Source organism: Scomber japonicus, chromosome 7, assembly GCF_027409825.1.
Source record: "Scomber japonicus isolate fScoJap1 chromosome 7, fScoJap1.pri, whole genome shotgun sequence".
NCBI classification, from domain to species: Eukaryota; Metazoa; Chordata; class Actinopteri; order Scombriformes; family Scombridae; genus Scomber; species Scomber japonicus.
This window is the reverse complement of record NC_070584.1, coordinates 4,610,740-4,627,630: the sequence shown is the minus strand read 5'-3', so window position 1 is coordinate 4,627,630 and position 16,891 is coordinate 4,610,740. Positions and strand designations below refer to the sequence as shown.

General features: G+C 39.0%; 1 protein-coding gene across 1 annotated transcript in view; it reads right to left on the bottom strand.

Annotated features, from left to right (window-relative positions):
* Positions 1-5,557: 5,557 nt before the first annotated feature.
* Positions 5,558-16,891, bottom strand: part of mcf2l2 (MCF.2 cell line derived transforming sequence-like 2) — a 128,904-nt gene continuing 117,570 nt past the window's right edge. Inside the window, exons 28-30 of the mRNA XM_053322313.1 lie at positions 15,898-16,007; positions 12,905-13,020; positions 5,558-5,669 (exon numbers count right to left, since the gene is read on the bottom strand). Coding sequence (XP_053178288.1) covers positions 5,558-5,669; positions 12,905-13,020; positions 15,898-16,007 — 338 coding nt within the window. The remainder of the gene's footprint in view (positions 5,670-12,904; positions 13,021-15,897; positions 16,008-16,891) is intronic.

Below are 16,891 nucleotides of genomic sequence, written 5' to 3'. Positions count from 1 at the left end.
CCATCCATCCACGTTTGCATTACACATCCATTCACTTTTGCACATTTCCCCTTCTTGTCCAGGTCATTGTGCTCATTTTGACATAAAATATTTTGCCTTTTCTTATCAAATGTGTCTGTTGTTCATTTATAATAAGTCACAGATAAAATGTAACTCAAAGGAGCCGTCATCTAAATTGGTACAAATATTAAACATTTGAGTTCCCTCCTTTGATGTGATATGGCATCTATCTGTAAATACAGTTTGACAGGATTTCTCAGTCAATAGTCCAGAGGATCCAATCTGTCAGTAGAAATGCATTACAATGTCAAAAAGCCTCTGAGGGAGAACTGTGTGCAACAATACAGCAGTCATACAGAAAAATTGATATTTACACACAAAAGTATGCAATATTAGAGCAACACTGATGATTATATACAACGACTGAAAATGTCCTCCCAGCCCCCCTCTGCAATGTAATGAAGGTTGTAAGGGGTTGTTCAGTGTATGGTGCTATTTTCCTCTCTGAAAATGTGATGTTTATGTCAGGAAACAGCTCAGGTGCTGCTTGCTAAAAAAAGAGAAGCTTTTCCTGAAAAATCACTTGCATTCCCTGGCTTTTTCCCACCATAAAGTTTACTCTAGACAAAAAAAAGGACATGAGCGCCATCTGTCAAAGAAATGCTTGTGACTTGCATTGGCAACACTCACAAATCGCTAATAAATGCTAATATCTCCATAACAAAAAAACACTGGTGTAAGGGCTTTCGATGCAGACTCTCATGAATCAGATAACGCCATTATGAAGCTGAACTATTACTTGGATTGAACAAAATGAACCAACACGCAAATCCTTCATGGATTTTCAAGGTGAGAATACAATGAGTCTAGTCTCTGAGCACTAGCTAGCTATGAGCTGAGGCTATAAGAGCACAGAGATAAATCAATTGTGTGCATGAATGAGTGTTAGCCACTAAAATTGAGCCTACTCACAATGGGGATAAAGTGTTTACATGCACACAAATCAGAGACACAAGGCTTTGAATATGTGCCGTCTATAGATAGCGGTGGCTGGCATGGAGTGAATCAAAGCTTGCTAGTGGAAATCCCATTATGCAGAGATGACTCCGAGTAGCATAACATGTCACAGCAACAAATCTGTATTCTGAAACATGATTTACACCCGCGCCCCATTCGTTGAAAAAAAAAGATGTGCTGCAGTGATGCTTAATTTCCATCAAAAGCCATTGGCTGCCTCTGTCTGCTTTTCACTCTGAATGTATAAAGGAAGATAATATGGGAAACACATTATGATTGATTTATTTCTCCACATGCATTTTCTGCTGGAAAGTAATTTAGCAGTCATTAGTTGAAAGAGAATGATTGCAGCTCTGACACTGTAAACTTGGATTTTTTTTTTTTTTTTTTTGTTAAAGCTGCACTTACCATGATTGTGATGTGAAAGGAGTCACTGATAGCAAAAAAACCCGGAGAGAGTCAGCACACGACTGCAGTTTCTCTCAGCTCAAGCTTTATAGCCTGTTCTACCTCTTTGGTTTGGTCTTCCAGACTGTGAATTTGCTATTTGGTTCCACCATTTTCATAAGTATTGTTTCTATTTTTTATTGACTCAGGAGGAAGCTGATTTTAGGAAAAGTAGCTGGCACAAGGCAGCAAGTTAACAATACAGATGGAAGAAGAATGATTATTTGATTTGGATTTGTCAGGTCACCAAAAACACGACTCCAAATGAATGCTACTGTGTAATTAGGAAAGTGGTTGCTAAACCAAGTCAAAACAAAATACGCTAAAATGGAGATTGTGACCAAAATATTTCCCAAAAAACAATCTCCCTGGACTAAAAGGAGGCAGCTTGTAGCAACATTTGTGCTTTTAATGGAAACTAAGCATTCAATTCTTAGGCACATAAAAACTAAAGGAAAAAGGAACATCATCAACACAGTTTGCGAGTGTTCAGTAACAATATAACAAACAAAATATCTTGTCAGTATAATTTAACATGTTGTAATACCTGTGAGACTATAACACATGTCCTTTCCAGAGAGTAAACCATATGTAAAAGAGGACTGGCTAATAAAGAGATATGAAAGGGAGATTCTCAGTTTCATAAGTTCATACAGATCAGGCTGTGAGTACAGGCACGCTCAGATAATATATGTGATGTAATGCGATGATGTTATGTAGGTTGCTCCACCAGAGCGAAGAAAGGCAAGCAAGACAACTTATAGGTTCTTCTGGAGACTGCAGCTATAAGTGTCTGTAGTTTGAACCTGAAAAGCTGAAGCAGGGCAGCAGAGGCAGAACCTGGTTTAATAAAGTCTTGCTTCAGAGCAGCGTAGCAGCAAAACAAGGCTCCTCACAAAGGCCTGTTCACAACCAGCGCATGCACTTTATCACATTTCCCTAAGGTTATCCTATCAGAGATGAGCAGTTTGCGGTTGAGGTCGCAGGTATCCAACCCAACCACTCACAAGTTGCATTTGTAGTTGTGTTACTACAGTACATAATCTGAATTCATCCAACACAGGATGTAAAGTTCAATGTGCAGATCCATGCAGTGTCCGCTTCTATGCAGACGACACCTCATTCTTCTGTGAATTCAAACTTGCATTTATGGCTTTCCCGCCGTGGCATCCAGGCATGTTAAGGTTCCAGCTTTGTCAAAAAGCTCCACTGAGAAGCCTCAGTGAGTCGAACATGAAAAACAGTTGAAAAACAAGAGCAGGCCATATTTGTAGTCCAATATATAGAACTACAATTAGAAGACTTGTAATTGTTGATAGTTAAAAGTCCAGCTTACATTTGAAAAACTACAGTAAGAAATGTCTGCCATGTCTGACATCCATCGAAAGATAGAAAATGTTTGTAGTGCAACATGTTTGTAGAACTACAAAAGTCTTCCATGTTTATCTGCTGTCCTGAGACACATCTCCCCAGGTACTAGCTTCATTTTCCTCCGAATCGGAGAGTGCTGCTGTGCACAGATCACTGAAGATATCTGGAAAAAGAAAGAAAAAGAAACACTTGAGTTAGCTGCAATGTTATAAGTTGTTTTTATAAATAAGTTGGTTTTATAGCAATAAATACACAAAACAAGCACAGGGGAAATGGATATACTGTGGCATTCAAACACAGTGTATCAGAGGGGGGGGGGGGGGGGGGGGTACACAGCCTGGAGTGCGGTGCCGATAAAACATAACGCACTAAACAATGCAGCTTTAAGAGGAGTGTAAAACAAGGAGACATAATAATGAGGCGTTCAATATCTGCAACAATATCAGCCAGGAGAGTGCATAAAGAATTATAGTGAAGGCAGACAGCCGCAATCAACACAGACAGGTGAAGAGGGCCTTTTGTTAATGGGCTCCACTTAACCAAAATACTGCTAGAGGGTCAACTGCTAGAGCGTGGAGTTCTGTCCTCCTCAAGTGTGGAGAAAAAAAACTCAGACAGAGATAAAAGGAAGAGAAAGAGATAGAGGGGGCAGGTGCGGTGAAGGGAAATGAGAAGAGGAGAAGGAAGAGGTAGTTGTTTTAAAGAGAAGTGGACAGAGCTCGGTAACAAAACAAGCAAGGCCACGACAAACACTTCAGAGATCAGTCTTCAAGCCGGCGTGAAAGGGAGGAGAAATGGTGGAGAGATGTATGGAGGACAGAGGGGACGATAAAGTGAGAGAGAGAGAGAGAGAGAGAGAAAGAGAGAGAGAGGGAGAGAGAGAGAGAGAGAGAGAGAGGCTGAGGAGTGGCTCTCTACAAGAAAAACCAAACCATGAACTCAATTATCTGAAGGGTGGTTAAGTTAGAGAAGCCAATGGTTCCAGAAGTACCGTTCCCTGTTTTAAAGCTGCCTTTTAACAACATCATCACGCTTCCTCAAAATTAAAAACACATTAATCTCATACTCAATGCTATATTTTCATCTTTGAGTCAATAAATTAACTGTAAAGTCACTTTGTACCCTACACACCTATCATGAAAACATCATGTTCTACCATTATTCCTACCACAATGCTGGAACTATTATTCTATGAAATATGAGCTGTCCACTTGATGTATGATCTGTCATTAACACAGCGTTTGGTGTAGGCAGCCAGACGGGGGGGGGGGGGGGGGGGGGGGGGAGGTGACGATGAAGAGGTGGTTTTACAGAGCTTTAATGATCAGTGTTAATGTTGCGTTCATGCTGGATAAGATGAACAGTAGAGATGAGAAAGATTCCAGTGCTCACAACAAAAAAATACATCTACAATATAAGACTAATTCCATTAAAAGAGGGTTTAATAGTTTGTTTTAGGCAGTTTAATATTATCAACTTCCAACTTCGATATGTTGTTTCCAACTTTGGAAGTTGATGTGAACAATATTAACAAGTAAGAATCTGGTAATTAGAGTACCTGTAATATTACAGGAGTGTGTGTTTCAGTGCAGTTTAAGCTAAAACACAGTGTTAAATTGCTCTTTAACCATGCCATCATTTTATGTTGTGGCCACTAGTTTTAATTATTCCAACTGTGTTTCTGTGAAGTTGCATTTTTTTCCCAGTTTGGCATAGTGAATGGCTCTAAATCAGTAGTTATCAGTTAAATCAGTTAAAACATTAAGTAGAGTCTGTGTTCATTTTGTATTTTGGCACCTATGGTACTGTGTTTTCTTCCAAATTGCAACAGTAAAACTCTGATTTGGGCTTTTGGGGCTCACTGGTTGTATCATTTAGACCAGTGGTCTCCAACCCTGCTCCTGGAGAGCTACTGTCCTGCATGTTTTAGGTATCTCCTCACTCTAACACACCTGATCCTAATTATTAACTCATTATCAAGCAGCTGAAGAAAAACAAAGTGCCATAGGTGCCAAAACTGCTGAATGTAGATGATAGTTTACTTGAAAAATGTAAGTAGCACAGGTTCTACATAGAATGACTTGTTTGACTAGTTGTCCTCTGCTGACCTGTAATGTTTTATGTTTACAGTCTTTCACTGTTCACATTTGATCAAGGAACCTGATAATTACTTCTGAGATTATTCATTTCATGTTAACAGTGTTTTTAGAAAGTGTTCCAAGCACCAGTCACCTATAATTGTCCACTCAAAAAATGAACAGGACCTTTACTTCTGGAACCCTTGATGCTCCACATGCTTTGCTGCTCCAAACAATACTTTATGTAGACTCTGATCAGACTAAATCTATATTTCTTTTCAAACACATTATAAATCTTGGCCTCTATTTTTTTTTCTTCCTACGTCCACTCCCAGCACACAAAGAAAAAGAGAGAGAAAGGAATCATGGGTAGAGTGTGTTGGAGGGAAAGTGCTACAATCAGTCACATCATGCTCTGATTATCCAACTCTTAAAAGCTCTTCCATCCTTCCATCCAACCCAAAAAACCTATCCAGCATTCCCTCCCTCTCCCAGAGCAGCGGCCCGCCCGGTCCCTCGGGCTCCCGGCCCCTGACCGCCATATGAGAGAGTGAGAGAGAGTGAGGGAGCGATGGACCAAGTTGGAATAAAGGAAGGGAGGGAGGGCTGGGTGAGTTAGTGTGTTACAACAAGGCTGCCAGTGGTTAGTGAGGAGTAGCAGAGTTGTTACTTAAAGAGTGACCTCCTTCAGATGCTGTTTGCAGTATACTGGACGGGACCAGCCCTGTCTCTTCTGTTAAAAGGTTCTTCACTAGCCTAGAACATGAGACACAATGCAAGGGGAGGGTCTTTATTTTACGTAACACTTTATTTTTCCAGTCGCACAGTATTCTAATGATCACCTAGAAGGAAATTGCGATGTAGTGTAACTGTTTAACCACAATAACCATATATAAGAACACAATCAAAAGGTCAAAACATACTGTAATGGAAACACACAATAATGAACTGGTTAAAAACATTGTAGTATTTCAAGAAGCAAAGTAATCAATATAATCTCACAAGTTTACTTTCAAAGTTGTCCCATATCTCCCTACTTGAAATGAGACAGAAGATATGACAACAGTACAAATAGTGTGACTTGTGATAATGATGGAAAAACATGGAAAGATGAACATTTCCCATGCAACATGAGACTTAGAAGGGAAACTGAAGAAGATATTGGGGAAAAAATGGAGATGGTATTTACATCTGAGATGATTGCATTGAAGTATGATTGCTTTGGATGGAGAACTTTGGAGAACTTTCCATGCTGGGATTTTTAAGTGGGCTGTGTGAATGTCCAACTGAGGACAGCTATGGATACAATGGTTCTTTCATAAAAACACTAATTAAGAAGTGTGTGCATGTACATACTGTATGCACTGTCTCTGAACATTGTCTCTTCTTTCTCTATAATTAGAATCAGATTTGAATACAGGACACTTGATTAAGAAATTACAAGATTTGGTCAAATAAATCTGACACATTCACACTTATTTTTATACAAGAATGTGACAATGCACTCAAATTAACATCCTGGAAACTTTATGATGCACCTCTCTTACAAAGTGAGTGAGCGAAACATAAAGACTGAAGGTTTGCAATCAGACTAAAACATGAAACAGAATATAAAAGACTAGAGGACTTCTTAGTGAGTACAGAACATAAAACAGAATGGAGTAACTGCTCTTCACTGATCCTGACAGCTTCTCCTTCATAGTCTTATGAAGTCTAAAGAAACACAACTTCCATAATGTAAGTCTTGTTGTGAGTGCCTTCTAGAAAAAAACCTCTGAAAATAAAAGAAGAAGAACTGTATGACATCACCACTTCTTTCCAGGGAGTGTGAGGGAGTAAACACTGGTGCTCTGGAAGCCTACTGATTCAATCAAAGTCTAGACAGGAAATGTATTTATGATGGGTTTTAAAAGTCATCTTAATGAGTGGCATAATTAGTTTTGCACACATAAACACAATCAGAGAGAGAGAAAGGAGCCTGGAATCAAGCCAAACACATTGAAAGTCCATCAAAGCATTAAATATGTATGATTGTGGCTTTTGACCAGCAGGGTTATTTTAGTTTTTTCATAAATTGAGTTAAAGCATTATCAGTCTTTTAGGATTTTCATATTATTCATTTTTCTCTGCTGATTTTTTGTGCTTCTTTATGTTTTTCTTTGTCTTCTAACATGGAACCATGATAATCCATCAATCACAGTCGCCTGCAGCAGCACCAGCTGAGTTAAATTCAACCACTAGGGGTCAGCAAAGATGTGATGAGCTGACACTTACATAAAGATCATCAAAACTTATAAATAGATTTAAAAAAAACAGGTAAAATTATAATTCATGTCAGTCACAGTCAGAAATGTAACTAACCAACTAAATAATTGCTTAAGACTCACCTATATGCATTTGGCTTTTAATCCTAGACATCCTGAATTTTATTGTGTAATTATATTTTTATATGTTGTGATTTTATAGTTCATTTTACTCATAATTGTTCTTTTTTTAGCACTTTGGTCAACGGAGCTTATTGTAAATGTGCTACAGAGTTAAACTTTGACTGAATCTGGTGAAATGATGGATGGAGACAGAAGGACAAACTGTGCAGAGAGTCGGAGCTAAGTGAACTTTATCCAAGCAAAGTGTGTTTCTGTTCATATGTGGCTCTGCTCTGCTATCTGATGATGCTTACTAAACAATTTGCCCTGTTAGTACATGTCTGTTTTCTCCCTAATATCCAGGTCATGTTGATGGGAAATAAACTATATTATATATTGAAGGTTAGACACCTAAAACAGGTTCATAAAAAGGTTAGATCCTGCATCAGTGCTGCATGTTGGCATTGGTCATGTGACTTAAAGAATGTCCTAATAAGGATGGAATTCCTCAACTGATTTTTATCTCTTCACTTTTTCAGCAGCATCTCAACACTGTTTGACTCGGTCCCATCACTCGTTATTCCCAAATCATGTAATCTCACTCTTCATCCAGCTGAGCCAGGGGCGGCCCTCTAACTTCTCCAAAAAAAGTTGACTTTGAGGATGTAAGAAGTCGCCTCCAGACTCTGGCATTAGACATCAAAGTGGAATAATTCCCTCTTTACTCTGCTCGTACTGTGACTTAGTGTTGGCAGGATATGGTTGGATGTGCTAATGTGTTCTCAGCCCTTATACAAATATACCACACACTGCCAACAGCGAGCCTGGAGGGGGCTGAGACAGGGACAGTGCATGTGTGTGTGTGTGGGTGTGAAATGACAAGCCTAAATCTGGAGAGGTGCAACCAGTACTTGGAAGGGGGCGGGGACAATAGCAAGTAATACTGCTTGTGTTGAGAGAAAAAAACAGTGACTGTCAGCAGTATTACACACATCCAAACACACACACACACACACACACACACACACACACACACACACACTTGTCTTAAAAGTTGACAATATACCAAAAAGCACGCTCATATCTGCCTGTGTGAATTCTGTACAGCTGCACATTAACTACCATCTAAAAAAAAACCGAGCCAAAAACACAGAAAAAAAGAGCAGGACTTATAAATTCATCATTTTCTTCAAGTGTGAGAGCGAGTGAGTGAGACCTTTTAGTTGCAAAAAAACTAAAAAAAAAAAAAAAGGCCCATAGATGCAAACGACAGGAGATGGTTTTAAGGGCTGAAATATGCATGAGCTGATGAAAAATGAGCGTATTCAAAGCAAGTGGAGCTTTTATCTAACAGAGTATTAGTCACTTCCAAAAAAATAAAAATGTAGAGAGCTTGCATGAGACCAAAAACACTCTTCCTTTCTTTCTTTCTTTCTTTCTTTCTCTCTCTCTCTCTCTCTCAGTGTTGGATTCCAGAGGCGTTTTTTTTTCTCCCCCTCCATAAAGGCGGTGGCAGCTGTTTTTCATCCCCAACGATAGATGGATGGAGAGATGCGGCGGTGGCGGCTCGGTGAATGAAACAGTGATTTATTATTCATCTGAGGCCATTGTGTTTTTCAAAGTGCCTCCCTTGATTTGGCAATAGACCATTAGTCACATGTTTTGTTGTTGTATCTCTCAGCGCTTCCATCAGAGTAATGTTAAAAGTGAATGAAATTTTAATTCTGGGCGAGTCGTGCTGAGCCTTTAATCCTCACACACAGAGTGGAGGAGCAGTTGTTGCACTAGTCTCATTTCCTCTCTCAGTCTGGGATGATTAATGTGGACCAAACTCCAGATAGACTTTTAACCAGGGAAGCCGTGGTATGGGTAATGATTACAGATAGGAAGGAAGTGGCGAGAAAAAAAAAGGTTTTCCTTATGTGAGCTTACATAACATCATCAACTGTGATACTATCTAGTATAAGTTAGAGCAGTTGATGCCATGGACAGATTGGAGCTCTTTTGTAGGTTGACAGCATATGTAGCCTCATCTAAATGAAATGAGTTTACACCAGGAGGGTTAATGCATGAACAAATGTAGTGTAGTGACAGATGAAATATAGCTTTTGAGATGTAGAGGAATAACATGGTGACCACATGAGGTGTGCCGTTAATAAAGTTTGAATTGAAATTGATTTGAAAACTTGAATCACTGATTAATTTGGTTCAAGTTGCTGAAAAAAATTATTATACTTGAGAATATGAACAAAAGGGAAAAACCTGGAAACTTTCTCAAAACTAAAGCGGGCACAACAACTGCCATTCAATGTAATTCAATCCAAACTGAATGGATACACATGTGTTTGGGTGTTTGGGTAACCTCATCAGCATTTCATCTTTATTTTGATTTCTTTATTTAATTATTCATTGTTTCTGTTTTGTATCTATGACTAGACCTTTTTATATTTTCTCTTGAAAAGCACTTTATGACATTTATCTGTGAAAAGTGCTATATAAATAATAATAATTATTATTACATTATTATTATAATTATTATTACATATTGTAGGTTGTCAGTGCAGCTTATTCTAAACCAGGGGTGTCAAACATGCAGCCCGTGGCCCAGAACCGGCCCGCCGAGGGGTCCAAACAGGCCCACTTTCCTTACTCTCTTTTTTTCCCTTCCTTCCTTCTGTCCTTCCTCCCTTTCTTTCTTTCTTTTTTCCTTCTTTCCTTTGGGTTTGGCTTTGTTCATCTTAAAAAAGAAGGAAAGATAAAAGAATAATTCTTACTTATTCTACCTACAATTTTTCTTGCATATGAAAACTTGTTTCCTCTAAAACTGTGAGGTGTGAAAACAATTAAAAACAGCGTGAGGCAGCGAGGAAACAGACCAACCTACTCTGTCATCAGTGAAAACAATCAAGTGACATAATTAGTCACCACTGTGAGAAGAAAGTGAGAGAAAACACATTCCACATGAATTTAACATAATGCAGATGACAATGAATGTGCATGTAACATAATGTGTGATATCCTGTAACACTGTATACTGCTTGACACTGATGAATCACGCACTCTCTGGTCTAATCACACTCCTGTCATTTCTTCTCATTGTTGAGACAGATAATCAGACAGTGCTCTGTTTTGTCTAAAACATATTGCTGAGGATGACACGGAGCTTCATCGTCACCATTAACGTCGCTGTTACAGCCGCCGTGTGTATATTTCAATTAAAATTTGGCTCTGTGTAGAAGCATGCTGGCACCAGGACCGATGCAATCTACCGCCTCATTTTGTTGCCAAATAACGCATGAATAAAAGGCCACAACGGTGTCATTTTTTCACCAAGTCTACAGCCTGAAGATTAGTGCGTTCGAAATAGCGGAGCGGCAGGTAGCACAGAGTACCATTAGGGTCATTTGAGCGGGTTCCTGGTGAAACATCCACACTAATATGGCCCACTGAGCTGTCCCATAGCAGAAAATGACCATAACACGGCTGCAGGTGGTTGATAGAGCTGCTGATAAATACCAATGAGTCAGTGATTGCTTCACCAGGTGCTGCCTGTTAAAAACTTTCTTTTCTGGAAACAACAGCTCACTCAACCAACCAACCAAGCCTCCTCCTCCCCCGACAGCCGGCTGCAAATTTAACACAGTGGTTGTTTTAGCTGCTCGGTTAAAGGACTATTACACAGCTGGTAATGTAACAGCATGGTGGTGTTTTCGCATGGTGATATATTACTTTGTTGCTTTGGATTTTAAAGTTGCAATTCCTTATTTTATTAGTAAGTCATTCTACCAAATGAGCTGTGAGCTGTCTCTGGCTTCCGAAAAATATCACCAGGGAGCTGTGAGGATGTTTGAAATGCATCCAGTTATACAGCTGCTGCTCCAGATGTTTCAGACCAAGCTCAGAAAAAAGCACAAGATAAACTTAATTCAGTTATTGCATACATAGCCAAGACAGTCCCTCAATTTACCATGTAGCCAGTAAAGTAAGATGAATGAATGTTGATGTAGGCACGCATCGCTCACACTGCATACAAACATCTGATATCAGCTTAACATTTTTCTTTTTTTTGGGTAAATGAACTGTACTTATATACTGTAGCAACTTTCTAGACTTTTAACTACTCAAAGTGCTTTTACACTACAGTACATGTAACATTCACCCATTCACACACATTCATACACTGTTGGCACAGTCATTGGGAGCAATTTGGGGCTCAGTATCTTGCCCGAAAAAACTGGGTTGGTGAGTAACTAGTTCCATGTAACAGCGTTATGTGATTTAATTACAAAATAATAGTGAGTGTAATCCGTTACAGTAACTGAGAAAAAATGTGTCATTAAATGACAGTTACTGATGAAAATGTTGATGATTACAAAGAAGGTTACATCTTAAGTCATATTTTCCTCATTTTTTAAAATATTTAACATGTTACTGAAAGCATATATTGATGTTTTTAATTCTTTGAAGTCAATATTATTTTTATATTTAGTAAATAAATCATGACGTGGGCTTATTTAGAGCACACATGGACTTCAATGGAGTCACAGTACCAATTAAGCTTACTTTATTCATCTAATATCTTTATTTTATACTCAAAATCTACATGAACTAATGAATACATTTTCAAATGAGAGATAAATGTTGCTTTAGAAGAAATGATCTCACTTATAAATCATGTCAGTATCCATGAAAAACAGCTGAACTTAGATTTTGGTAATGGTAATTGGTAAGTTACATTACTTTGATGAAGTCATTGCAATAGTTACATCACTTACTACATTTTAAATAGAGGAACTAGTAATCTGTAACTTATTACATTTACAAAGTAACCCAACCTTACCAAGGACTCATCATCATGCTGACTGGAGGAGCCAGGAATCGAACTGATGATCTGATGAATGGATGACCTGCTCTACTTCCTGAATCACAGCCATCCAACATTTAGGTGTGTGACATTGGGAAATTGAGGAATTTGTGTGTGCTGTTACTCAGTGTAATACTACCTGAACCATACATTTCCTCTGCTGCTAATAACTGACCTCTGACAGTTCTTCCTCTTTCATGACGAGCTCCTTAGTGCTGATTTCACAATGTTGACGGTAAAATATAAAGATGATAAAAATCAAGTACGTGGACGTTAACGAGCTTCTCAGCAACAAACTGCTGAGCATGCCGGGACTAAAGAGCAAATCTAAGCAGAAAAATAACAAAAGGACTCAATAATAATAATCAAAGTGTGAACCACACTTTCGGTTTGTGTTGCTATGGAGATGTGCTTCAGTTATAGAAGTGCTGAGCTAAAAATATAAAGTCCTTAGGAGAAGTAAAAAGCATTGTATTGCAATTATAATTTATTGAGGTCACAAAGTAATAATAAACAAAGTAAAATGCAATGTCAGACTGTTTATTTCAGTCTGAACAAACTGGTAATCCAGTGTTCTCGCACCTCTTTCTTTAGGTACAAGATGTGTTTGAACTGGCAGAAGTGGACCTGCACAGTGAGAGGTCTCAAATATAGTGTTAAGTCAGTAGGGGGGACAGTGAGAGATGAGGGTTGAGGGGGGCGGGGGGAATAAGCTGAATGACTTCATCACAGCAGCTACAGTGAAGCAGACTGGAACTCACCAGTGACCGTTCTCTGCCTCCTCTACAAACTGGACCAAGTCGCCCGTCTCCAGAGAAAGGTCTTGAGCTTCACGGGACTCGTAGGTCAGCTGCACCCGGAAACGACTGCTGTCTCCCTGCAGGAAGAAAAGATGGAGTCAAACTCTGATGGAACTATGTTACATTTTTGGATGTGACTGATGATAACTCCTTAACGTTCTGCTTGAAAAGATGAACGTCACCATCAGCAGATGAGCTCTCATATTTTAACATTTAATAAACATTTTCTCTTATTCACTCTTATTTTCTATTATCTCTCATTTATTTTACTTTATTTAATTTTAGGTTCTTATTTTCTCTTGGGCGCATTAGTCTCAATTTTTTCTTTGTCTTGATTCTTTCATCATTTGTATTCCTTTTCTTTATTTTGTCACTTGTCATGTTTTATTATCAGCTTGTCAACCAACTGTGAAACACTTTGAACTGCATTAACCTGTATTAAAGCTGCTATATTAATAAAGTTTGATGATTGATTGATAATAAATGTTGATTTGTGTGTCCAAAAGCCAAAATGAAACCTGACCAGAAACAGAGTGACGTCCCTTCACTTGTTAAACAATATTTGAATGGTCAGAATCTCCCTGTTAATCGTCAATAAACACAGTATGATATTAACATTAATATAAGATTAACAATTGAATAGTTCTGAACTGTTTGGAGTTATTAGTTGTTGAAAAATGAAATGATGATGGTGTCTTTACACAGGAATATGATTGTAGTGTCATTACTCATTTGACTTTGACTATATGTATATATGTACAGTCAAGCCCGAAATTATTCATACCCCTGGCAAATTTTGACTTAAAGTTACTTTTATTCAACCAGCAAGTTGTTTTTTGACCGGAAGTGACACAGGCGTCTCCAAGAAGATAAAAAGACGATGTACAAAAGGCATCATTGTGGTAAAAAAAATATTTCAGTCAGCTTTAATTTACATTTGAACAAAAAGTGGCATGTCCAAAAGGGGTATGAATAATTTCGGGCTTGACTGTGTATATATATATATATATATATATATATATATATATATATATTTCATGCCTTATTTCTTAAGTGTGGGTATTTGACTGAGGAAGACTTGCAGTAAATTGAAACATTGCAAATAAAGAAATGTGACCTCTGATTAAAAACATCTGGCTCTTTAGTTGATAAATGCTCCACTGTGTTCACCAGCTAATAGCTTACTGTGTGTCTCTGCTGTTAGAGCCATACTGTACGGTTTTGTTCAAAATTGTGCAATTGCAGTCATTTACATTTTTGAGAATATTCCTATTTATATTCTCATTGTATTTATATATTTAAGGTTATATCTGTGCTCTACTAGTCTAGCCTGCAGTGGGAAGATTTGGGGATTTTCTCTTGTTTGGTCATATGAGTGAGTCCGTGACTTTGTAGAGCAGCAAAGTAACCAATGGAGCACGATGTGGTGAAACAGTTTCATGACTGTATGTTGTACAGGTTGTATGTTGTATGCTTTTCTTAGGTCAATTGAAGTGTAGATAGAATAAGACTGTGTGTGGTTCTGCAGTGTAAAATAAATCTGTTTATTTTTGCATTGTATTTCTACCTTGTTTATGTCGTGTGTGTAAAATATGAATTATGCAGCTTTAAGGGATTCAAAATGATTCATATTGGACAGGCGGACTGCAAACCGTCTTCCTCTTGATGGATGTGGACTTTTGATTGGATGTGAGTGTTGAGTTCACTGATGAACACACCTTCATAGTGAGAGGACGACCTGAATCAGTTAAGTTGTCAGCTCATGTTTTAAGATGCCTGCACTCTCCCATAGCTTAGTGCTATTACTGAGTGTGTGATTGTTCATTTTGAATATGCCAACCAGCTCTTCGCTCTATCTGCCAACTTAACCACCATGGGGTCAAGAGCTTTCAGCCGATCAGCCCCCCGCCTATGGAACTCTCTCCCGCCTGACATTCGCACTTCAGACTCTGTCTCCACCTTTAAATCCCGCCTGAAAACACACCTATTCAGAGTAGCCTACTCTGTCTCCCATTAACTATGCAATCTTCATTCTTGTTTATTTATTATATTAATGCACTTTGACGTCTCGTTCATATTTATTCTTCTTTATTCTTTATCTTTGCACTAAATGTCACCTGATTTGTATTGTTTGATGTACTGTTGTTGTGTTATATGTGCCTTGTAAGGTGACCTTGAGTGCTTTGAAAGGCGCCTTTAAATAAAATGCATTATTATTATTATTATTATTATGTCATTTCAATTGAAAAGGAGCTCCGTTTAGCACAAGTTATTTTCACAGTGAGTAAATACGAACCCAGGTTGAATTGAAATAAATAAAAACAAAGATTTGTCAACTTTCGCATTATGTGTGTGTGTGTGTGTGTGTGTGTGTGTGTGTGTGTGTGTGTGTGTGCGTGTGTGTTTGTGTGTGTGTGTGTGTGTGTGTCTCTATGGCACATCACACAGATTATAATGGATCTGGAAAGGCTGTCGTTACCCAGCAGACCTGTGCTGCTGTAATCCCCAAACCTATTCCCCCTCTCTCTCCCCCCCTTCTTAAATGTCAAGTCGTCAGTGCACTGCTGCTAACGAGACACGCATCCACGGGAAGTAATTAAGTAAAGGAGGGGTCCTCTTTCAGGAGGAGGGTGGGTCGGGAGGGGATTTAGAGGAAAAGAGGGGGAGAGTGAAAGATGAGTAGAAGAGAAAGCAAGGGATGAGTGGAGAGCTGTTGAGGGACGGCGAATGATTTTGGAGTCTTGATGATTTATGGCGAAAGCTAACGGGACCCAGTAGGACTGGATCGGGTCAGGCTGAGCTACATTTTTCACTTCTGCCAACTAATGTCTTGCTTTAATTCATGATAAAATTCAGCTTTTTTATTCATTTTCACTCCTGAATACATTTTAGAAAGTTGTCCCAGTAACACTCCAAATGTCACCCAGCTTAAAACCTCTCTGAGCGTCACCTACGTTTTTATTGCTGCCTTCCTCCTCTGAGGAGTTGGAGGATTCTTCGGCGCTGGAGTGAATCGTCTCAAAGTCCTCTGTGTCGATGGAAGGGAGACGCCTCTGGGTCCAGCCTGCAGAGGATCAATACACATATTAAGTACCAAAAATGCAGCCATAAAGCAGAGGTTATTACTGTTCCGCTTGGCAGGTGATGGTGCTTCACTGACAGGAAAGTAATGTTTCTGAGCGTTTCAGTCATTTGTCTTTACACCATCGTGAAAGCTTCCTCGTGTTTGCAAGAAGCTGCTCACACACAGAATGACCCTGAACCTGAAAGCTTGTAGAACAAACCTCAACAATCATGTTTTGAACACCATGTCCAACATCTTTGCTTGACTGTAACAAATGAGCTTTAGTTTCCTTTAGGCTTGTATCGGTCACATCTACTGTCATTCAGGTATGAGGACTTGTTGGTCGAAAGTGCATTTATATAGGTTTTCGGAGAACCTTTTCTTTTTCTGAGGGTAGAATTCAATTTGAAGATAAAAATAAACATGAAAAACTCCACATGAACTCATTTTGATGACCAACAAAAACACAAGGAACCAAAATCAATTCCAGGACGAGCACAAAAATGACAGCAGGAGATGAGTCCTGTGCGGTTGTTACCTGGTTGGGAGGTGGATCTGGGGACGGCCGAGGTGCCGCCAGCTGTAGCGGTGGTGGTGCTGCTAATCATGCTCTGACGTTTCTTGACCGCAGCCATAGCACCGCGCAAAGTATCTAAGAAGGAAGTCAAATGCTCTTGACCATGATCGTCACTCAACATCATCAACCGATACCAAGAATTCCACGGCAAAGGAATGATTGATCAGAGATCAACTGACACCGTGACACAAAACACCTAGAAGTGCAGCTTGTCAACTCATGCAGAAACCAACCAAGCTGGCAACAAACCAAAAAAAAAAACCCAAAAACCCTCAACTTACCCCAAACACACACCAAAACAAGAACT